The sequence below is a fragment of the Arachis hypogaea genome, chromosome 3 (assembly GCF_003086295.3).
Source record: "Arachis hypogaea cultivar Tifrunner chromosome 3, arahy.Tifrunner.gnm2.J5K5, whole genome shotgun sequence".
Classification (NCBI taxonomy): domain Eukaryota; kingdom Viridiplantae; phylum Streptophyta; class Magnoliopsida; order Fabales; family Fabaceae; genus Arachis; species Arachis hypogaea.
In genome coordinates, this window is record NC_092038.1 from 139,369,925 (window position 1) to 139,389,911 (window position 19,987).

At 33.5% G+C, this 19,987-nt stretch overlaps 4 protein-coding genes across 7 annotated transcripts; 2 read left to right on the forward strand and 2 right to left on the reverse strand.

Annotated features, from left to right (window-relative positions):
• Window positions 1–502: 502 nt before the first annotated feature.
• Window positions 503–5,065, reverse strand: LOC112734557 (two-pore potassium channel 3). Its single transcript, XM_025783913.3, has 2 exons — window positions 3,186–5,065; window positions 503–1,075 (listed from the first exon to the last, which is right to left on the reverse strand). The coding sequence occupies exons 1-2, from the start codon at window positions 4,337–4,339 to the stop codon at window positions 928–930; spliced, it is 1,302 nt and encodes a 433-aa protein (XP_025639698.1). The 5' UTR covers window positions 4,340–5,065; the 3' UTR covers window positions 503–927.
• A 1,910-nt stretch (window positions 5,066–6,975) lies between these two features.
• On the reverse strand, window positions 6,976–10,464 carry LOC112734558 (uncharacterized). Of its 4 annotated transcripts, none has more exons than XM_072228701.1 (7): window positions 9,825–10,464; window positions 9,652–9,701; window positions 9,450–9,514; window positions 8,680–8,771; window positions 7,885–7,956; window positions 7,722–7,800; window positions 6,976–7,202 (listed from the first exon to the last, which is right to left on the reverse strand). In XM_072228701.1, the coding sequence occupies exons 1-6, from the start codon at window positions 9,852–9,854 to the stop codon at window positions 7,762–7,764; spliced, it is 348 nt and encodes a 115-aa protein (XP_072084802.1). In that variant the 5' UTR covers window positions 9,855–10,464; the 3' UTR covers window positions 6,976–7,202; window positions 7,722–7,761. The 4 variants fall into 4 exon arrangements, with proteins under 4 accessions (XP_072084802.1, XP_025639700.1, XP_025639701.1 ...); XM_025783915.2 differs by having other exon boundaries at window positions 9,652–9,704; XM_025783916.3 differs by lacking the exon at window positions 6,976–7,202 and having other exon boundaries at window positions 7,397–7,800.
• A 99-nt stretch (window positions 10,465–10,563) lies between these two features.
• Window positions 10,564–13,622, forward strand: LOC112734561 (26S proteasome non-ATPase regulatory subunit 8 homolog A). The gene is made up of 6 exons (XM_025783920.2): window positions 10,564–10,818; window positions 11,265–11,343; window positions 12,109–12,211; window positions 12,314–12,577; window positions 12,906–13,017; window positions 13,160–13,622. Exons 1-6 carry the CDS (start codon window positions 10,714–10,716, stop codon window positions 13,298–13,300), a joined length of 804 nt encoding a protein of 267 aa, XP_025639705.1. The 5' UTR covers window positions 10,564–10,713; the 3' UTR covers window positions 13,301–13,622.
• A 322-nt stretch (window positions 13,623–13,944) lies between these two features.
• On the forward strand, window positions 13,945–16,902 carry LOC112734560 (probable methyltransferase At1g29790). Its single transcript, XM_025783919.2, has 2 exons — window positions 13,945–15,791; window positions 16,537–16,902. The coding sequence occupies exon 1, from the start codon at window positions 14,616–14,618 to the stop codon at window positions 15,744–15,746; it is 1,131 nt and encodes a 376-aa protein (XP_025639704.1). The 5' UTR covers window positions 13,945–14,615; the 3' UTR covers window positions 15,747–15,791; window positions 16,537–16,902.
• Window positions 16,903–19,987: the final 3,085 nt, after the last annotated feature.

The window sequence follows — 19,987 nt, forward strand, 5'->3', positions numbered from 1 at the left end:
CTTTATCTGTCATGTTCTCATCATATAACATACAAGTTCATGATAAAAAAAAAATATTTAGATACAATATCTCAATTTTCATAATGAATCACTAGTCCAAAATTATTGGTTTTTCAGAGAATTAAAAAGCTTCTTTTTATACATTAAAAGAAATATAATGAGTATATATATTTCACTAAATACTAAAACAGCATCTAGTTTTGTTCTTCTAGCATGGTTTTCCTCAAATAAAAATCTCTAGGCTTATTGAAGTGTCACTAATGTACAGGTAGAGAACAATTCAGAAACATGTACAAGGACAAAGTGTAATCTTAATAACTCAAATAGATAAATGAATTTAAGTGCAATCATCATCACTCAATTCAGAAGTGGATTATGAAAACCACTATAAAGCATTTTCTCTAACAACCTTAGCTACCCAAATGCAATAATCTTGGCAAACACAACAGAAGAGAGAGTCATCATCTATGAAACTTACTAAGACAATCAAAGCCAGAGAAAATGCTAAAGAATCAATTGCATTCATCTTGGTAAAGTATATGTACAAAAATAATGGTTTACCCAACTCCAAAATTTGCCTCCTTCATTACCATATATCTCATAACCTATACCTATATGTCTCTATATCTATATCTATATAATGTAAACGTGGTAGTAACGAAGTTATGGTAAGGTCATTACTTACCGTTTCATTAATTAATCCGCAAAATTCAGGCAAAAAGAACATAATATTCATGTTCCAGGTGCCTCCTCAAATGGGTGGAGGGAAAATCACCAATATGAAACTTGAGAATCTAGTATCCCTCCGAATCTCCGAATCAAGAAAGTTCGAAGCATGCTTGAGTATCTGAGAAGGCCTTCGCTGATGGGCAACATTGTAGGAAGAGAGTTTCCCTTGAATTTTTTAACTTTCTGTAAAAGCTCTTGTCAATTTCGAGCATCCATGAGATCAGCAAGTGTTATTTTTCCACAATTCCCAGTATCCAGTCTATCGAACTTCTCACTGATCTGCATAATGTCCTTCTCCGATACTTTTCCCATCTCCTTGAGCTTGTATATAACATATTCAGATTTACTACAGGACAAAAGTTCAATATATTTAAAAAAAAAAAAATGTATGTGTGTAAGTCACGAAATTCAGCCAAATGAATGAACACAAGAGACTCTTTTGTTGTCTTAAATGTTAATATAAATTACAAAAGCAGAACTATCACATTAATTATTTTTGATATTTTAGAAACAAGAAACAAAATGAAAATAATCTGTTGGTACAGGAAATGGAAACAAAAAACACTTTTTAAAGTCACATAAAAGAAATAAAGAACATAATTCAAAGTTCAAACCACAGGAAAGAAGGAACGAAAATATTGGGATTAAGGCCCTAAAGAAAAGTAAAGAATAGATTAATGAACATTTGGAGATGCAAATAGATCAACCCAAACTCATAGAACATTAGAATAAGTTTGCCCATAATCTGCAATAATAAATCATGACATGTTCTCAATGACCAGAGAGAATGGAAGAATCATTATGCACAAGCCAAATATTTAAAAACTATATGTGTATCTGAACTATTATCAGAAAAGAATCCATATATGATGAGCAGCGAATGGAAGGAAAACATGTGATCAGGTTCTTTTAGATTTTAAATATGATGATTTAATTAATAAAAAACATATCATCGTTTCTGATATTACAACCATCTGTCCAGAATGTTCTCTTATTAATACTTCACTAAAGCATCATAATGATTTCAATGCAGGAACTCATTCATACAACATATCTGAAAACTCAATCAAGTGAAAAAAATGATAATTAACTGCCACCTACAGTGTTCAAGAAAAGTCAAAATGAAGAGACATTCTTATTATAGTTAGTATATCACTAACTGAAGTGAACATGTAATGAAAAGTTATCCAGAGATTTGAATAAGCACAAAAATCTATATTAGTATGTTAACCACATATATTAAGGAGGTTATTGCAAGTTTAAAGATCTAACACCATATCGTAGCACCTAGTCGCCTTCTATTGCCAAGAAGGGAAAACAGAGATTCAAAGATGCAATAATTTTAAGTTCAATATGGAGGTGGTTCATAAGTGGATAGTGACATGTTTGGAGACTAAAGCAACATTTAAGTCAAGGAATTTGAGGAAATAGCTATCAAGGGTGGAAGACAAAGATTGCAGTTCAAATTTCGAAAATCGATAAAATTATAGCAGCACAATAAGCACAACAGCAATCAAATAAAGAAGTTATGGAGCACGGTTGTTTTGAGGCCAAAAAGAAACTCTTTCTCCAAACCTTTTTCCATTGTGCTCTAATCCAAGAACCATGAGCCATGCAAAAAGGTAATAGTGATTTATGTACCCTTAAGTACTTTTTAGTTTTTAGTTTTTTACACAAATTGCAACTACAGTTAAATCATGAATCATTGCACATGTTGCTTTGATAACAAGATTGCCTTACACACTTTTGCACTGGAATGTATCATTCAACATTTTGTAACCAACTAAAACTATCAGTTTTGTTTTCATTTGTTCAATCAGCATATAACCGAAGCTATAAGAAAGAAGAAAAAAAAATTCAAAACAAGATTACATTTACATTCCATTTTCTTTACAGAAAAAAAAAAATTATCAACCTGCACAATATACTGTGTAGTACTGCATGCTAAAATGCCACTTAGAAAGATAAAGCACCACTGATGCAGACCTACAAGCTAAGCAAATAAATCATGCAAACTACAGGCTTAGTTAATTGTATCCATAAGTGAACACTTCTAATGATAAGGTTGTCCAGATAAACATAATCAGAATGAACATGCATATTAGATTTCTCAATCTCTGTTGCTAGCAAAGAAGTTACAACATATGCAACAATGGAAGTTTCTAATCAGTCTATGAAGTATGAACACCCACATTTTCATCATGCTGTGTTATTTCATACTGAAAGATTCTAACTTTTTCTTCTGCTTTCATATCAGATTTTATATCTGCTGAAACAGATGCTGTACTTTTAGTTATTATGTCTATGCATTTATGCAGTTACTAAATTCATATATTCAAACTAAAATGGCCTGCAAATGACAAAAAATAACATAAATCTTGAACAATATCTACTGCACAAAATTATTACCAACACCCAAAAACTAGTCTATGATATGGACATGTAGTGATGCATACCTCACAAAACCATTGTTGTCCATATCTGCAGCAAGAAACTCAGCAACAGTCATATCCTGACCAAGAATCCACTTTGCCATCCTCCTGTGTCGCTTATCAACTCTTGCTTCGGCCAAATATAGGAATGCTCGTGCAACTGCAAGTGTAGACACAAGCAACCAAATGGCGGCGAAGATGCGACCATGCATAGTACTGAATGAGTGATCGCCGTAGCCAACAGTTGTAACTGACATAACAGAAAGATAAAAGGAATCCAGCCAGCTGAGCTTCTCCACAAAATGCAAAACTGCCACACCAACTCCAATACAAAACACAACAACTAGTCCTGCCAATGCCACCTTCATTCTAATTCTCATCCTCCCTTTCTTCACATCGATTATATAAGACCTCGCATCCTTTTCGCCCCTACTCTTCACTGTCCTCAACAAATGATTCTCCTGCAAATCCAGTACATAGCTAACCATCCCACTGAGCAATATGTCTATAAAACCAAAACCAATCAACACAAAGAATATCGCGAAAAGCTTGGTTATGGTACTATTTGGTGTGATGTCTCCATATCCAATTGTGCACATTGTAACTATACAGAAATACAATGCATCAACTATGGGATGAGTCTCAGAAACTGTAAAACTATGACGATTGAACCAATAAATGACTACCCCTAATGCCAAATAAAGAACAAGAAGGAGAAAAGCCTGATGAATAATTGACTGGCTACTAATTTGCGGCTTTTGGGGGGCACTACAATTGTTGAAATCGCTGATCACAGCCATAGCCGGTGCAGTTTTGGAGCGGTGAAGATTGGACTTGCGCCATGGATAATTGGGATCAATAAGCCAAGAAGATTGTTGCTGTTGTTGGTTAAAGTGTGGTGATTCAAGAAGTGCTGATGCAAAGTCCTGTGAAGAAGAGGAAGGACAAGGAGAAGAAGGTTGTTGTGGTTGTGAAAGTGCCAAGGCCTCAATCAAAGGTGAAGAATCGCTAGGGGAAGAACCAAGAGGCGAAGGGCCAAAGATGAGTCGGTCTTTGATCCAGGCAGGGGAAGCGGGAAGAAGAACCTCATCATGTTCCGGCAATGGACAAAGCTGGTTTGATAATGGTGATTGCCTCTTTCTTGGGCTAAAGTATGGGAGCAAAGGCTCCTTTTCCATTTGATTCTTCAAGAAACCACGTCAACACAACGAAAAGATTGTAACTTTGGATGATTATAGAGTTTTCAAGAAACGGGTCGGTCTAATCGTGTGAATGCAGAGCAGGAGGGAAAAACAGAGGAAAATTTTGAGCTTTGTGGTTACAGTTTGCGAATTGGAACGAGACATGCGCAAAGGGAACAAAAAGGCAATGGAAATTATGAACAGAGATTGGGATTGAGATTGAGAGAGAGAGAAAGGCATGAATTTGAGTACAGAGGTACAGGAAACAGGACGGTGTTGACGTAAGGTGGGGTTGCAATGTTAACAATTATTTTTGTTGCCTCTATTCTTCAGGATTCAGGGGAAGGTTGTGATTCTCACGCGCTTCTTGAGGAGCGTGGGGATGCTTCAATTTTCAACACTAAATCAGTTTCATGTGTGTGGCAAAATCTGGATAAGACTTCACGTTCGTAACTTTTTGGCAGATTTGGTTCCGCGGTATAAGTTCAAGTGTTCAACAATTAATATAAGATTTAGTTATAAAAATTTAATAAAAGTTGATAAAATTATGGAGACGATTGAATAATTGAATTTAAAACTAATTGTATTTATTTTTATAAAATTTATATATTTTTGCTATTAAAAAATTAATAACTTTTTAAAAACTTAATTAGAATTGAAAACACTTGTTCCTAAGCATTTCGAATATAATTAGTATTATTAACAATTTGTTATAATCAATATGTATTATTATTATTATTATTATTATCAATGAATTTTTTTTCATCGAACTATTTATTAAACATATAAGGTTTGAATTAACATTATTTTGTTATTTAGACAATTGATACGTTGGACTATGCTTATTTAACTAATATTTATTTATTGATAAATTTATAATTTTTCTTATTCATTTATTTTTTTTTTTTTTTTTTATTTAATTTTTTTTTTTTTTTTTTTTTTTTTTATTAAAAAATTAATTTTTAAAAACTTAATTAGAATTGAAACACTTGTTCCTAAGCATTTCGAATATAATTAGTATTATTAACAATTTGTTATAATCAATATGTATTATTATTATTATTATTATTATCAATGAATTTTTTTTCATCGAACTATTTATTAAACACCTTTTTAAATCGATAATTATTCACAAAACATAAAAATTGAAAGTAAAAATTATTTTGAAATAGATATGGCATGATGTATTGACTGCAGTTGTATAGACTATGAAAATAGAGAGAAAAATTTTGTTGCATACTTTATGTTTTGACAGCAACATATGAAGAAATTTGGCTATGTATTTTATTTGATAAGGTCATAAGGTAGCTGCAAAGTAAGAACGAGGCCATGTTGCATTACCGCATGTTGCTTGTGATGGTTGATCATTTCAAACTAAATAATGTGAGCGTTGCAAACACTAGTGGCCGAGAGTCGCTGCATAATTTGGGAGAAAATGATGTACATCGAATAAGACAAAACCATAGAAAATGATGGATCCTCATCTTAATGCCTAGCATAATTATCCACGTAATATTTGAGGGTTATCTATTAATTTAGAAAAAGTATAAATAAACAATAGATATATCGGATGTTTATTTTATTAGTGTATGAATGATTATTTTAATATTAAAATTTAGAGAGTTAATTTAGAGGTGTAATGTATTTTTATTTGATTAGTGATTGTTCATATTGTTCAACAAAATCATTGTCCCCTAGCATTCTCCATTAATTTAACACGCAAAACGAACATAGTCACATACTATGTAATACCCATCGATCATAGGTTTAACTTTTATATATGTTAATTATTTGGAATCAAGTTACGAAAATATAATTCTGACCATGATAGCGCAGGCAGGCATGGGAGCTAACCGAAATATATCACTTAATTACTAGAATGTTTCGTAATATCCAAAAGACAGAGCTTATAATAGAATGATTTCAGTTTTGATTTTTTTTTTAATTGTAATAACTATATTTGATAAATCAAAATAAATGATTTTTAATAAATACAAATTATAAAAGTTGTGTTTGATAAAATTACTTTTAATATTTAAAATAATTTTAATAGACATAAATATAATAAAAAATAAATATCTATTAATTTATAAAATCTTATTAAAATTTTAAACTTTGAAAATACAAACTAACTTTAAAAAACATATTATCGTAGTTGTTTTCAAAACAAAAAACACATACATAATATTTTTATTCACCCAAACATAAATGAGATTTCTCTAAAATACTTTACCAAGTCAAATCCTATTCACTTAATATTATCATATAACATGCTCAACAAAAACGAATTTAAATTTATTTGCAAATCAAATTGTCTTTTCGTATAACTTTAATTAGATGTTTACATGAGAGTGATTTACTTGATCATCCTTTTAAAGAACAATTTTAGTAACAGGACTAATCTGTAGATTTTGAACAATCAAGATTGAAAGCAAATCGAATACATTCAAATCTAGCTCAAAGAATTTCCAATAGAAGTTCACTCCATAGAAATCAGTAATCTTTGAACGTTTGCAAAGTTGGGAGTTTTCTTTGGGAAAAGCTAACATTTTTAGTTAAAAGATTTCAAAAACTAAAATTAATCTTTAAATGAATATAGGCAAAAATAATAGTTGGTAACTAACTCCGCTTAATAAGACAAAAACCTAAATATTATAGTATTCACTTTGACGTTTGAACATAGCATGCACCTTTTTGCTTCATTATTAGCACAGGAATAAGAATGATCTGTACCATGATGTCGTGCTACCATAATGAAATTAAACATTCAACACAGCACGTTTATTGTTTTTCAGCGTTGACTTCAAGGCTCATTTATACCCGTCACACAAATTACTGGCAAGTTCGACAACTAAAATACCTGCAAAGAAATGCGTCTTTCAACGTTTTGAGTTCCCACGGAAAGGAAAAAGAAAAAAAAAAAAAAAAAAACACTCATCACCAAGGCTAACATTTGCGATTATAATAGAACAAGTGTCCCTATATTTTTTTTTTCAAAATAAAGAAAGAACTGTCTTCCCACTTCTTTATATTTGTTCAGGTTACTAATCCAACTTCACTGAAAATATATCATGTAATCACTTGTAATAACACATGCCAATAGACCAAGGCTGCAGCCAACAACCGCATCTTGTAGTCGTTACATTCGAAGGTTCTGGGATGAAAATTTCTATTTTAGGGTACATTGCATATTTGAAATTTTTGAGATGCCATCCACAAGCTAGAAATTGTTTTAGAGTATGCCAGAAAGTTAATTTTCCGAGTATATAGGTTAATTAGGAGGCTGGCAAGAGAACCAAAATTTTAGATAGAAACAGACATACTTCACAAACCCATTATAATTTTTTGGTAAAATATATAACAAGCATGAAATGCAGACCGTTTAAATGAGACAGTGAAAGCTAATCAGCAAACCGCGATCAATCATCGTCCTCAAGAACACTTCGACGCCTCTGTATCTGAAAAATTAGTAACATAAATGGCACCGTAAATACATGAACTTGTGGAGAATTGAACAACATAACCAATATCATACAACTTACTGTAACTTTGGTCTGCCTTGTTGTTTGGTTGTTTATCTGCTCCAGCAGTGTTATGAGTTTTTCTTCAGAAACCTAAACATGCAATTGAGTAGATGAGGTATGTTAGATACACTAATAGTTCCTCTGGAAAACTTCAATTTTCCACTTCTAACCTTCATTTGTATACAGTGTAGAGGGAGGATAGGAAAAAGAGAAACGGCGGGGGGCACGATAAAATGGGAAAACAATTTATAACCAGAATACTACATATCATAACCATATTTTCACAAATGGAACTCACACCATCACACAGCATTGTAGGGGCACAAAGAAGCCACCCCAAAACTACACAATCGGTTCATACAATACAAGCAATCATGAGAAACCAACTTCCTTGCATACAGAATAAAGAAACAGTGACTAACTACTCTCAACCAAACACTCATGGTCTACAAACTTGCAGGTGCAACATCCTACCATCAAAATTCAATAATATAAATTCTCTGATTTTAAGCCAAGTTAGTGATTAACATAAACTGCAGCACTGATATGTTCACTCAATTAGATGCGAGTTAAACGAAATATGAGAACACTAAACCTATTATAAATATGAAAAGGCACAATATAGTAATATACCATTTCTCACATTAAGACATAGTGTGCAAGTATAAATTGAACAAATAAGTAGTACAACTGGAACTTTGCTGCCCAAATGACAATACATTAAAAGTTAATAGAGATTATTATAAATGTGACCATCATCAGAATATGCTAAGAATGAGAGGTAGTAGTAAGAGACAAGATCCAGTGTTGTACCTTTTCAGCTATCTGACCCATTTGAGCGGCTCTCAGTATGACATCTTCAACCCCTCTTGCTTTCTCAGGTTTCACCAAAGCAATTCGAGCAACTGCAAATAATGATACAGAAATATAAAAGAATGCAAGAAATCCAATTAAATGTAGCCAAGTGCTTGCCTACAAAATTTCATCGGATAATCCCAAGACACATTGGCAAAGATGATATTTACATCTACAAATTCAAAAATTTTAAATCAAAATGTTATGGACGGAGCAGATCTGCATAGGCATTCCAGTATTTACTAAAATATTTTATTACGGTTCCTTTTGGTATATATTCTAGAAAAAGCATTTGGTCCTAACAAATATCTTATATATTCTGGAGCTTAATGTATGTTTTATGATAGTACACCGAACTCCACGTATATAGTTTGTGTTGGTAAGTAAAAAGTATAAGACTAATGCAAATACAACATATGAAAGTTTAAGCGTACACATATGAATACAAAAAACTGTGGCCAAACATAAGATCTATATTCATTAATGCATTTATTGAAGGAAGAATTGAAATATTAAATTATGCAATTGCAATTGATAACATTTTCACTTTTATCTTCTCTCAACAGTGTCATACAGCAAACTACATAAATAATTAATCAGACTAACTTCTAACTCCGACAGAAAACCACAAGCACAATGATGATTGATGGATGAAAAAAAGTCAATTAACAATTAGTACGGCAAATTGTCCACAAGAAAAACCAGGCAATATTGTATTATGAACTTACGTCTTTCTCGTGCTTCGGCTGACAATATCTGGCTAAGCATCATTTGTCTTCGCTCCTCAGCCTCCCTAAATGAATTTTTTTCCAATTCAGATCAATACTTTTATTGCTCCAACAAAAATGACTATAAAGGGAGCATCATAAGTATAACTGATTACTATAATTTATGCAATAGTGTATAAGATATCTATATCCAGAAACTAACCTCTTTGCATCATCCTGAGCCTTCTGCTGTTCTGAGTTCTGCTGATTGCCCTGCTATTTTTGTTTAAATAATAATAATAAAAAAAAAATCTCAGGAATATCAACATAATAAGAAGCAAACTCTTGACTTGGTTGTAAAGTAACAAAGATAAGTGTAAGGCAAACAGAGCTAACCACGCCATGCCTAGCCATAAGCTCCTGCATTCTTCTCTGTCTGATTGCTTCCAACTCAGGATCAGCCTTAAATTATTAAAATTATCAGTTAAATATAGAATAGGCCGTATTTTTTTCATTTGAAAGAAGGTGATTTAACTGTGAAAACATCATAGCATAAAATTAAAACAGGGAATAAAATGCTCAAATGCAAGACTTCATTGCACTAGGAATGAATGGTAGTTTAATATAATTAACAGCAACAAATTCATCACTCACATTTTCGCAAAACGCTTCGGACGTAAAGAAGGAACCACTTGATCAAAATAGTTAAACCCGCAAGCCGATTTGGGAGTTCAAATAATCAAATTGAAAGATATAGAGGGTTTAAATTCGTTGTCAAGGTTTTCACTATTAAAACAGTTACATGATGCAGATCATGGCGATAATCAGCTTAGCAGAAAAAAGAAAAAAAGAAAAACGAAAAACTAATTCCCTCTCTAGGTTCAAAGCTCAAAAACGCGAAAATGCATTGGAACGTTCAACTTGAAGTTCCAAACTACTACAATTGGAAAATAATTGAATCCAAGAATCGGGAACAGAGAAACTTAGCTTTAATTTCTCAAGAAATAAGGGGGAATCGGAATTAGAAAAGTTACCAATTATGTTCAATGGCTTATTTATTACATATATTTGGCTGGTTGTTTGTCAATAGTATTTAGTCCACATGCATAATTGTATGGCTTTGGCCATGAAAAGCCAGGAACGTAAAGAGGATCACTGCGTCCGTCGTTCTTTTTCTCGAAGGTTGTCGTTCGAAGCACTCCATCTGTTTTCTTCTTTCTTCTTAAAAGGAGGGGTTTTCTATTGCAGTGCGGTGAAGTGCAGTGTTGAGGAAGAAATAAGATTAATGGATCCGAAGCTAACAGAGGTTTCTCAGCTCTTTGAGCGCTTCAAGGCCGCGTTTCTCAGGAAAGACTACGATACCTGCTCCAATCTACTTTCCCAGCTAAAGGTGAAATTCCCACCATACCAAACCCTAGTTTACTTGTTTCACTCAATTTTCTTTTCTTTTTTTCGAAGAAAGAATGAAAGCTAATTCGTACTCGTTGTTCGTTCTTCGGATCAATTCGGTTTACCTATCTATGAATTTTCGAAAAGAAAATTGAACATAAATTTTGTGTTTTGAATGGTAAAAAAAAGGTTTTGGGTCGGTATAAGCTGCTTCAGGTCAATGATGCTTTATGGTTTGGTTTGGGTCGGATTGTACACATTGAAATTTTGGATATGCCCAAATTAGTTTACCTGCAATAATAAAGCGATGATGTCAAGCATGGTGTGGACCTTAGATTTGGCATCTTTACTTCATAGGAAAGCTGTAAATTTGTTATTGAGTTGCGAAGTGTTTTTCACAGCTGGGATTTAAACATACTATGGCTATATGATTGTTTTTACATGCAGGTTAAACTGACAGAGTTCAGAAGCCTTCCTCCCTTGTTTGAAGATACACCTAATGCTGTTCGTGAATTAACAATAGCAAGTAACGTGCTTCTTTCCAATTCATTGCCTTATCTTTGACATTAGATAAAATATATATAGTTGTTCATTTTTGTGTATCAGTGCTAAGTTTGTTTCTTAGTGTTATAGAATTATATCTATTCAACTTTAACATTATTGAGTAAAGCAAGTCTTTTTCATTAGCTTGGTCATATAGGCACTTTGTGATAAAACTGATATCAAATTAGTGTTGCCAAGATATATCATTGTCAACTCCTTAAGAGTATTAGAGGAAGTGGGAAGCCTGAGATTTTGATATATGTATATTGCAAGCACTGGCAATCAGTTACAGACTTACAGTAACTGATGCCAAGTTTGTTTGGCTGTTAGGAATTTTGTTCAACCTGAGTGCTTTGTGCTAACACTATATCTGTTCAGAACACAACTGATGTAACTAAGCTTAGTTCTCTCTGAATTTCTACCAGCATTTTGTATTTATCATTTGGCTCTCTTTGTGTTATAAATGTAATGATGGTTGCAGTGTAAGTACAAGCTATCCATTTATTGTTTGCGTGAGAGATAGTTAATATGGTTTGTTGTATATTAGAGGTAAAGAAAAGAGTACAACATTTTTTCGTGCTCAAAAGCAATGAAAAGACAAGCTATATGTATTAAAACAAACAAATTACTAAAATGTTTCTTCAAAACTAAATCATATTCACATGAATATTGAATTTTTATAATGATAACTGCAAAGTTGCTTGTCCCAAATTTTTATTCATTCCATTTTGTTGTTTGGAACTTCCAGGGGACATATATGAGCATGCTGTTGTCCTTAGTGTTAAAATTGAGGATCAAGATGCCTTTGAGAGGGATTTCTTCCAGTTGAAACCATATTATACAGATGCCTGGTAACTATATACTGTAATGTGATGTTTTGTACTTTGTTTTGTGTTTTGTCTTTTATTTTCTGTTTGTAGTTGTATTTAATAGGGACTTTTACTTGCTTGCAGCAATAAACTCCCACCATCTCCTCAAGAGTATCCAATATTAGGTCTCAACCTTTTGAGACTACTTGTGCAGAACAGAATAGCTGAATTCCATACTGAGTTGGAATTGCTTTCATCTGCTGCTTTAGAAAATCCTTGCATTAAGCATGCTGTGGAGTTGGAGCAATCTTTCATGGAAGGGGCATACAATCGTGTCTTGAGTGCTAGGCAGACAGTTCCCCATGATACATATGTTTATTTCATGGATCTTTTGGCTAAGACTGTGAGGTACTAAATGTTATTTATCTGTTTGTTCATCTACTTTTCTAATAACCTGGCAAATGTTTGAATTCAAAATAGGCTAGAAAATAATGGACCTGAAGCTTGATTTCTAGGCTAGTTTAGTTGTTTGGACTTTGTAATGGGAATCAGTTTCTGTACAACTTATTAAAATTTTCATTTAGTTTATTTATTTTCCTCTGATTCTATTGCTTTGCTTCCTACGCTGGCGATGAGGCTGAAGCATAGACTTCATTATAGTCTTTTGTTTTCTTTTCAGTGGCTGTGTATTATGTTACATATTTTGCATTTTTCTAATAGTGAAATTGTCATTCAGAGATGAAATAGCGGGATGCAGTGAGAAGGCATATGATTATCTCTCCATGAATGATGCTAAGCAAATGTTGATGTTCACCTCAGATAAAGAACTCTCGGAATACATTAAAGAGGTGAGCAATGTTGTGAACTGGGGAGCTGTCGGTTTAACTATACGTATCCATTGTTGATGTTTTCATAATAGAAAACAATTCATGCTTCATTGCACAATTGCATTTTTGTTCGTGTTCTGATGGCATCATCCATTGATTGCAGGACCATCCTGAGTGGGAGATTAAGAATAGTTGTGTCTTTTTCCAAAAGGCAAAAGAGTCCGCACCTTGCAAAGAAATTCCCTCCCTTCAACTCATCAACCAGACTCTCAGCTATGCTAGGGAATTGGAGAGGATTGTGTGAAATGAAATGGCAGTGGCTTTTGTTTTTCCAAGATTTCCGATACTGTCTTTTGAAGCTATTTATCATTATAATTCAATGCAAAACTATTAAATTGATCATGTCTGTATTTTCTTCATCTAGGTGATTGAATTGTTTATCAAGGTATCATTTTTTCCAATTATATTGTGCTCTGGGTAAGGATGAAGGAAAAATTATGTCCGAATTTCGGGCTCAACTAAGGGGACACATCCAACTATCCGAGTTACGGAGATGTGACTGTTTAGGAGCTCCTTGTAATCCTTTGACATTGGAAAATCTATAAAATTTGGCATATGCTTGACTATGGGGGATCAGAGAAGGATTTTCAGAAAAAAAAAAAATTTAATGGAGTCGCATTGGGTCTTAAAATTTTCTACAAATAACTGTTAAAACTGGTGTGACTTGAGGGCGTTATCTTCCACGCAATTTGAAGAAATGCAAACGATATAAATGCTAGAGAACATGGTTGAGAACATGGGAAGTTAAAATCTTCATGATTATTTTTTCACTTATGTTGTGGCCACCGTGGTTCTCTGGACAACACGTCCATGACCCTACTTAAATGGACATGTTTCTTTCGATTTTGGTAGATAAACTTAATCTCTCTGTTTATGCTTATGTATGCCGACTCCTCCATCTTAAATACGGTTGAACTCGAAACATTAGTTTATCTAAATTGGTCTGATATTATACAAAGATAGCTCGAAGAAAGAGAACAAATATTGAATAAGATCCAAGTTGACACAAATTCACGTGAATGCTGCTGACCCGCTGTCGCTTTGCCCGTTTTCCTATTCCATTATTTAATTACAAAATGGACAATTTGAAGAAAGAAAGAAAGAAAGAAAGAAAGAGAGATTAGGAAGTAGGAAGCAACCAAAGAGAAAAATAACGGAGACTCATGACGGTTGCTGAATCAATGCTCACCAGTCACCACCGACGAGCCTGCTATCATCCTGGATGGAACACAGCCACAGGAAGTAGCATGAATCTAGATTTAACATCAACATAGTAAAACCAGGATTCCTCGGACCCACACGTGATAAATAGCTGGAAATCGTTGTTAATTGATTATATGTAGCATTCACCACATCTACTCTTTCACTTTTTTAGTGCCACTTACACTAATCACTCACTCACTCACTCCCACTCTCACTTACTACTTCACTTAGCAAGCAAGTCAACCCCAAATCTAAATCTAATTCTAAATCTTAAACCCACCTCTAATGAATATTCGCAATTAAGCAAGACAAGAAGAAGAAGAAGAAGCAGCAGCAGCAAGAGAGGAAGGGAAGAAATGGCTTTGGCGTTCACCACAATGACACTGAACCTTGTTCTTCTGATGGCAATGGTGGCCACCAACATCCTCTCACTCTATCACCTCTCTTCAACTCTCCAATCCCCAAAATCCCCCAAACCACCCACTCCCGTCCCCGACCAGCTCCTCCACCAGCTCCACACAATACGCGCCACCATCAACCACCTCACGCGCCTCCAACACTCCACTGACACAACCACCACCTCCTCCACCATCCCACCAGATCTACTCCTATACTCCCACCTCAACCCGATAGCCTCTTCCTGCCACAACCACCCTGACCTCCTCCACAAGTACATGTCCTACACTCCCTTCTCCCTTTGCCCCTCCGACTCCGACCTCGCCGAATCTCTTATCCTCCGTGGCTGCCACCCTCTCCCCCGCCGCCGCTGCTTCTCCCGAACCGCGCCGCACAAACCCTCATCCCCTCTCCCACAAGACCCTTTCCCTTCTTCACTCCCCGATTCCTCTGTAATTTGGGACCATTACCCTTGCAAATCCTTCGATTGCTTCCACCGCCAAAACCCTAACCTAGGCTTCAACCCTTCCTCCGATTCGTCCAAGTTCACAACCTACAAGACCGACCTCGATCTCCCGATCTCGCAGCTCTTCCAGATCGCCAAGTCCGCAAAGTCAGTCATCCGGCTGGGCCTCGACGTCGGTGGCGGCACCGGGTCATTCGCCGCCACGATGAAGCTCCGCAACGTGACAGTTGTGACGACGACGATGAGCGTGGGTGCGCCATACAGCGAGGCGGTGGCGCTGAGGGGGCTTGTGCCACTTCACGTGCCGCTGCAGCAGCGGCTGCCGGTGTTCGACGGAGTGGTGGACCTTGTGCGGTGCGGGCGTGCCGTGAACCGGTGGATTCCGGTGACGATGATGGAGTTCTTGCTGTTTGATGTGGATAGGGTTTTGAGAAGTGGAGGGTACTTGTGGATTGACAGATTCTTCAGCAAAGGGGTGGACCTTGAAAAGCTGTATGCGCCATTGATTGGGAAATTAGGTTACAAGAAGGTGAAGTGGGCCACTGGGAATAAGACTGATGCTAGTGGCATCAAGAATGCTGAGGTTTTTCTCACTGCATTGTTGCAGAAGCCTACTTCAAGATGATCAACTTGAAAGCTTGCTTCTTTACTTCTTCACTTACACAACCTGGTAGGATCTAACTACCTATCTTGCTACTTGGAAACTTAACATCTTAATTAGTTAAAATTAAATTAGTTGCATGTTTCAAAACACACTCAAAGTCAAAATGTTCATGTTCTCCAATATACTGTTGCATAAGATAATTTCTCTAAGGTGAGAGTTGAAATACTGGTTAACCTGATTCATTCAAAAAAAATATCAACATTTGGTACTTCATTGCACAACCCACACCTGTTTAACGGCATAGACTCCGAATCCATCAAGAAATTAGTATTGTATATTTCAGGAAACACTTGTCATTCCAACTGTACCTTCTTTGTATTACGTGTTAGAGTGGCTACTTACAAAAAGAGATAGGTAGACGGTAGGTTGGTCCTTCCCTCATCTAGTAAACTTACCCTGTTACCCATAGGAAAGATCTGCCAGCATTACCCGTGTTTATGAGGGGAAGGGTACTTGGCATTGAAATATTGTCAAAGGCAAAAGCTAAAGTCGTTGATAACTGGGATGAGATGACTAAGTTACAATAGGTTGCATACAACCTTGAATGGAGCAGAAACAATGAGTTTTGTTAAATACCTGTGAACCAAACTTAAAAACTTGGGTGGTAGTTAGTATGGTATTTGATTTGGTTAGGATTAAGCAGGCAACATTTCTGCTTAATTCGTTTGGTTTGTGTGTTATTTTCCAGTATTATTTTTAATGGGAATTCTATTCTGACTCTAATCATCTGGTATGTTTGTGGTTGTTGCAGTTTGATATATGCTGTAAGAAGATTAAGATATGCAGGTCAGAAGGTAAATTATTCAGGTTTCTTTACTCCTAAAACGTTGATGGGGTAACCCAACTTCATGCCCTCTGTGATGATGAATCATCCAAATGTTGTAAAATGATCGACATTGGTAGGTAAAAGAAGACACATGCAAGGCAAGTCAAGGAAAGGTGTATAGGAACTGGTAGAGGAAAAATAGCCTTTATGATCATCTCCTTTTCTTTTCTTTTCTTTTGTAATTCCTTTATTTATCTTCTTTTTTTCCCCCTCTTATTTGATTGAATTGTGCAATCCCAATTAATTGTTTGGAAAATAAATATTTAAAAACGTAATTTCTTTGGTTTCAAATATTGGAGAGTCCACTCTTAAATTTGATAACGTCATTTCTGAATTATGTGATTTCTTTTTTCAAAGAGAAAGAACAAGAAACTAATTTTTAATTAATCGATAATAACTAATTTTTCGTTTTAGTACTAAAATTGTTATGTTTTTGGAATATTTAATATTTAATATTTATGATTTAAAAAGTAGGTTAAAGTTTTAAATTTTAAAATTTAAGATAAATAAGATCATTTTAATAACACTTCTCTCAAACTGAATTAATGAATGACAAAATTTATTAATGAATGACAAAATCTATTATCTCAAATTGAATTAATAATTCTTGCGCTGTGTTGGAAAATACAATGATTAGAAATATTTTTTTAGAGAAAATTACCCTCTTCTTTTCAAAAGATGTGTAAATGCTATTTGCTTTTTTTTATTTACAAAAATTATAAACTTTTTTCTTCTACAAAATTAAAACAATGTACATTTTAGTCTACTTAACCAAAATAATCATTATAATTATATATAAAATTAGTGGTAATTATTTTATTAATAATAATAACGATAATATAAAATATATATTTATTATTGTATAAATTTTTTTATTTTTAATATTTATTATATAATATAAAATATTTTAACCTGTTAGAAGATATTTAATTCGACTTTTTTATATATTTCATGATTATTAATGTAAAACTCTAACTATTATTATTAAAATAAAATATTTTTATTAAAATATCATTAAAAATAACATATTTAATATTTTCTGTTAAAAATGTTTATAATTGTTTTATTTTAGATATATAATAAAATAATTATACCTTTTATTTTAAAAAATTATCATGTTTTGTAAAATAGTTTTTTTTTCATGATTATAATTGTAGTTTTATACAAAATGTACTTATGTATTTCTCATATCTAAATAATTTAAGTATTTCAAATTCTAATAAAGATTTTTGTAAATATATTCAAATAAAAATTGTTTTACTGCTTTAGTTTATACTTTATCTTCTACTTTTAAAGAAGTATTTCTCTCAATCATGCAAACAAACAAGGCTTATATTAAAAAAAAGTAACATATACAAAATAACAATTTAAATATTTAGAAATAAAATAATATATTAAATTGTGTCTGTTATGAATTTCTCTCAGATTTTATTAGAAAAATGTTATATTCCCACTTGAAGCTTGCTCTCTCCCACACCAAATCAATATCCCATGTATTAAATTTAAGGGAAAACACTCAAGTAAATCAAAGCTGTTCAAATATTACGCGAATCATTGAAAGTAAAAAATGTTATGTGGATATTCTCATGCATGTTATTATTTAAATTGAATTAGACAAATTTGATTTTCAAATTATAATAATAAAGTGAATTAGGGTATATCGATTTACTATGATGTAGAATGATTTGAAAAAAGGTGAATCGATTTACTAAAGAGTGCACATGTTTTAAATTTACCCATAAAAAATCGATACAAGTTATCTCGATTTAGTAAATGGTTTTGACCCATTGTAATTTGAATTCGCTGAATTTGATTTGCACCATAGTAAATTGAAACAGCCTTTATCAATTTATAGTAATTCGTGCTTCAATGTAAATCTATACAACCTCCTTCGATTTACATACAAACTCCTATATATAGAATTTGAATTCAATTTATTCGAATTACATTTCACTACACCATATCCCACCAAAATCGAAAATCCAGAAAAGGTAAGGCAAGCAATACTACAAGATTGATACTACGGAAATGGAAGACGATCTAAATCAAATCTATCGGATGGAGCCGCCGATATTGCTAGTAGCGAGCTTGAAGAGGTTAATAAATAAAATTTAATTTTTTTTCTTTAAAAAATATATAATTGTTAGTGATATTAAATCGCTTAGAACTTGATTATTATAATTACTAGAATGTCTAAACTTAAGTAGTAGTTAGAAGATTGTTAGTGATATTAAACCGTTTAGAACTTGAATATTATAATTATTAGAATCTTTAAACCTCGAATAATAGTTAGAATATTGATATAGGGATAGTAGTGTGTTAGGAAATTGAAATCACCAAGGTTCTGAAAATCGAACCGGTCATCGAACCGCTCTAGCTACTGGTTTATTGGTTTATAGGTTCAACCGGTTTGACCGTAATTGAACCAAAAAAACTGTTTTATAATAAAATAATAAATAAAATATAAATAAACACATGAAAATATAATTATAGTCTAATGTAAACTTTAAAATATCATTCAAATTAAAAGAACTACATAAACCAGAATGTTATAATCTCATTCAAATACAAATTCAAAAGTCAAAAAACAAAACAACCAATCAAACATAACATAGCAACATCAAAATGATCCAAGTTTGTCATCAATAATCAAAATCCTCCATAACTTGCTGCAGATTTGTGAAGATTCACATATTCGTTTTTCTTGTTAAATTCCAGTAACATAATTAATGACTCACCTCAAGATATCGCTTCCGTGCTTCATCCACTCCATACAGTTGAGCTTCACAAAGAAAGCACCATATGGACTCTTCGGTATCATTCGAATTTTGTGCAACATCTAGCCGAAACTGCTCAGCTCCTTCTTCAAATCTACGACAAAATGGGAATCCAATTCAGTCCCCCTTTTTACAGATTCATAAGCAATACATTATAAATATGTAATTCCATGTGAATAGTAATTAAACTCAAATAAATAACAGAAGAGTGTAGAGTGAGTACCTATCAAGGTAGTAAAGGGAGAGGCCCCTTTGCCAAAGATCTGGTAACAAACACAATGAGCACAACTAAATTTCATGTAACTTGAACTCAATTTACAATCATTCCAATCCAAAGTGCTGATATAACGCTTTTTTTTTCTTCAAAATGCTTATAAACATACACGCCTTTTGACGAGGGTCCAACTCAATTGCCCTGTCAAACTCCACCAGAGACCCTGAAACATCACCCTTCGCAATTTCACAGGCATCAAGTCATATATTCCTTCAACAAAGTGTTCAACTTCACTTACCAATATGCCAAAAGTGTTTATGAATGCTAGCATAAAAACAGAGTTATCCTAATTTTCAATCCAAAACCATAACTTGAGGTTGATAGT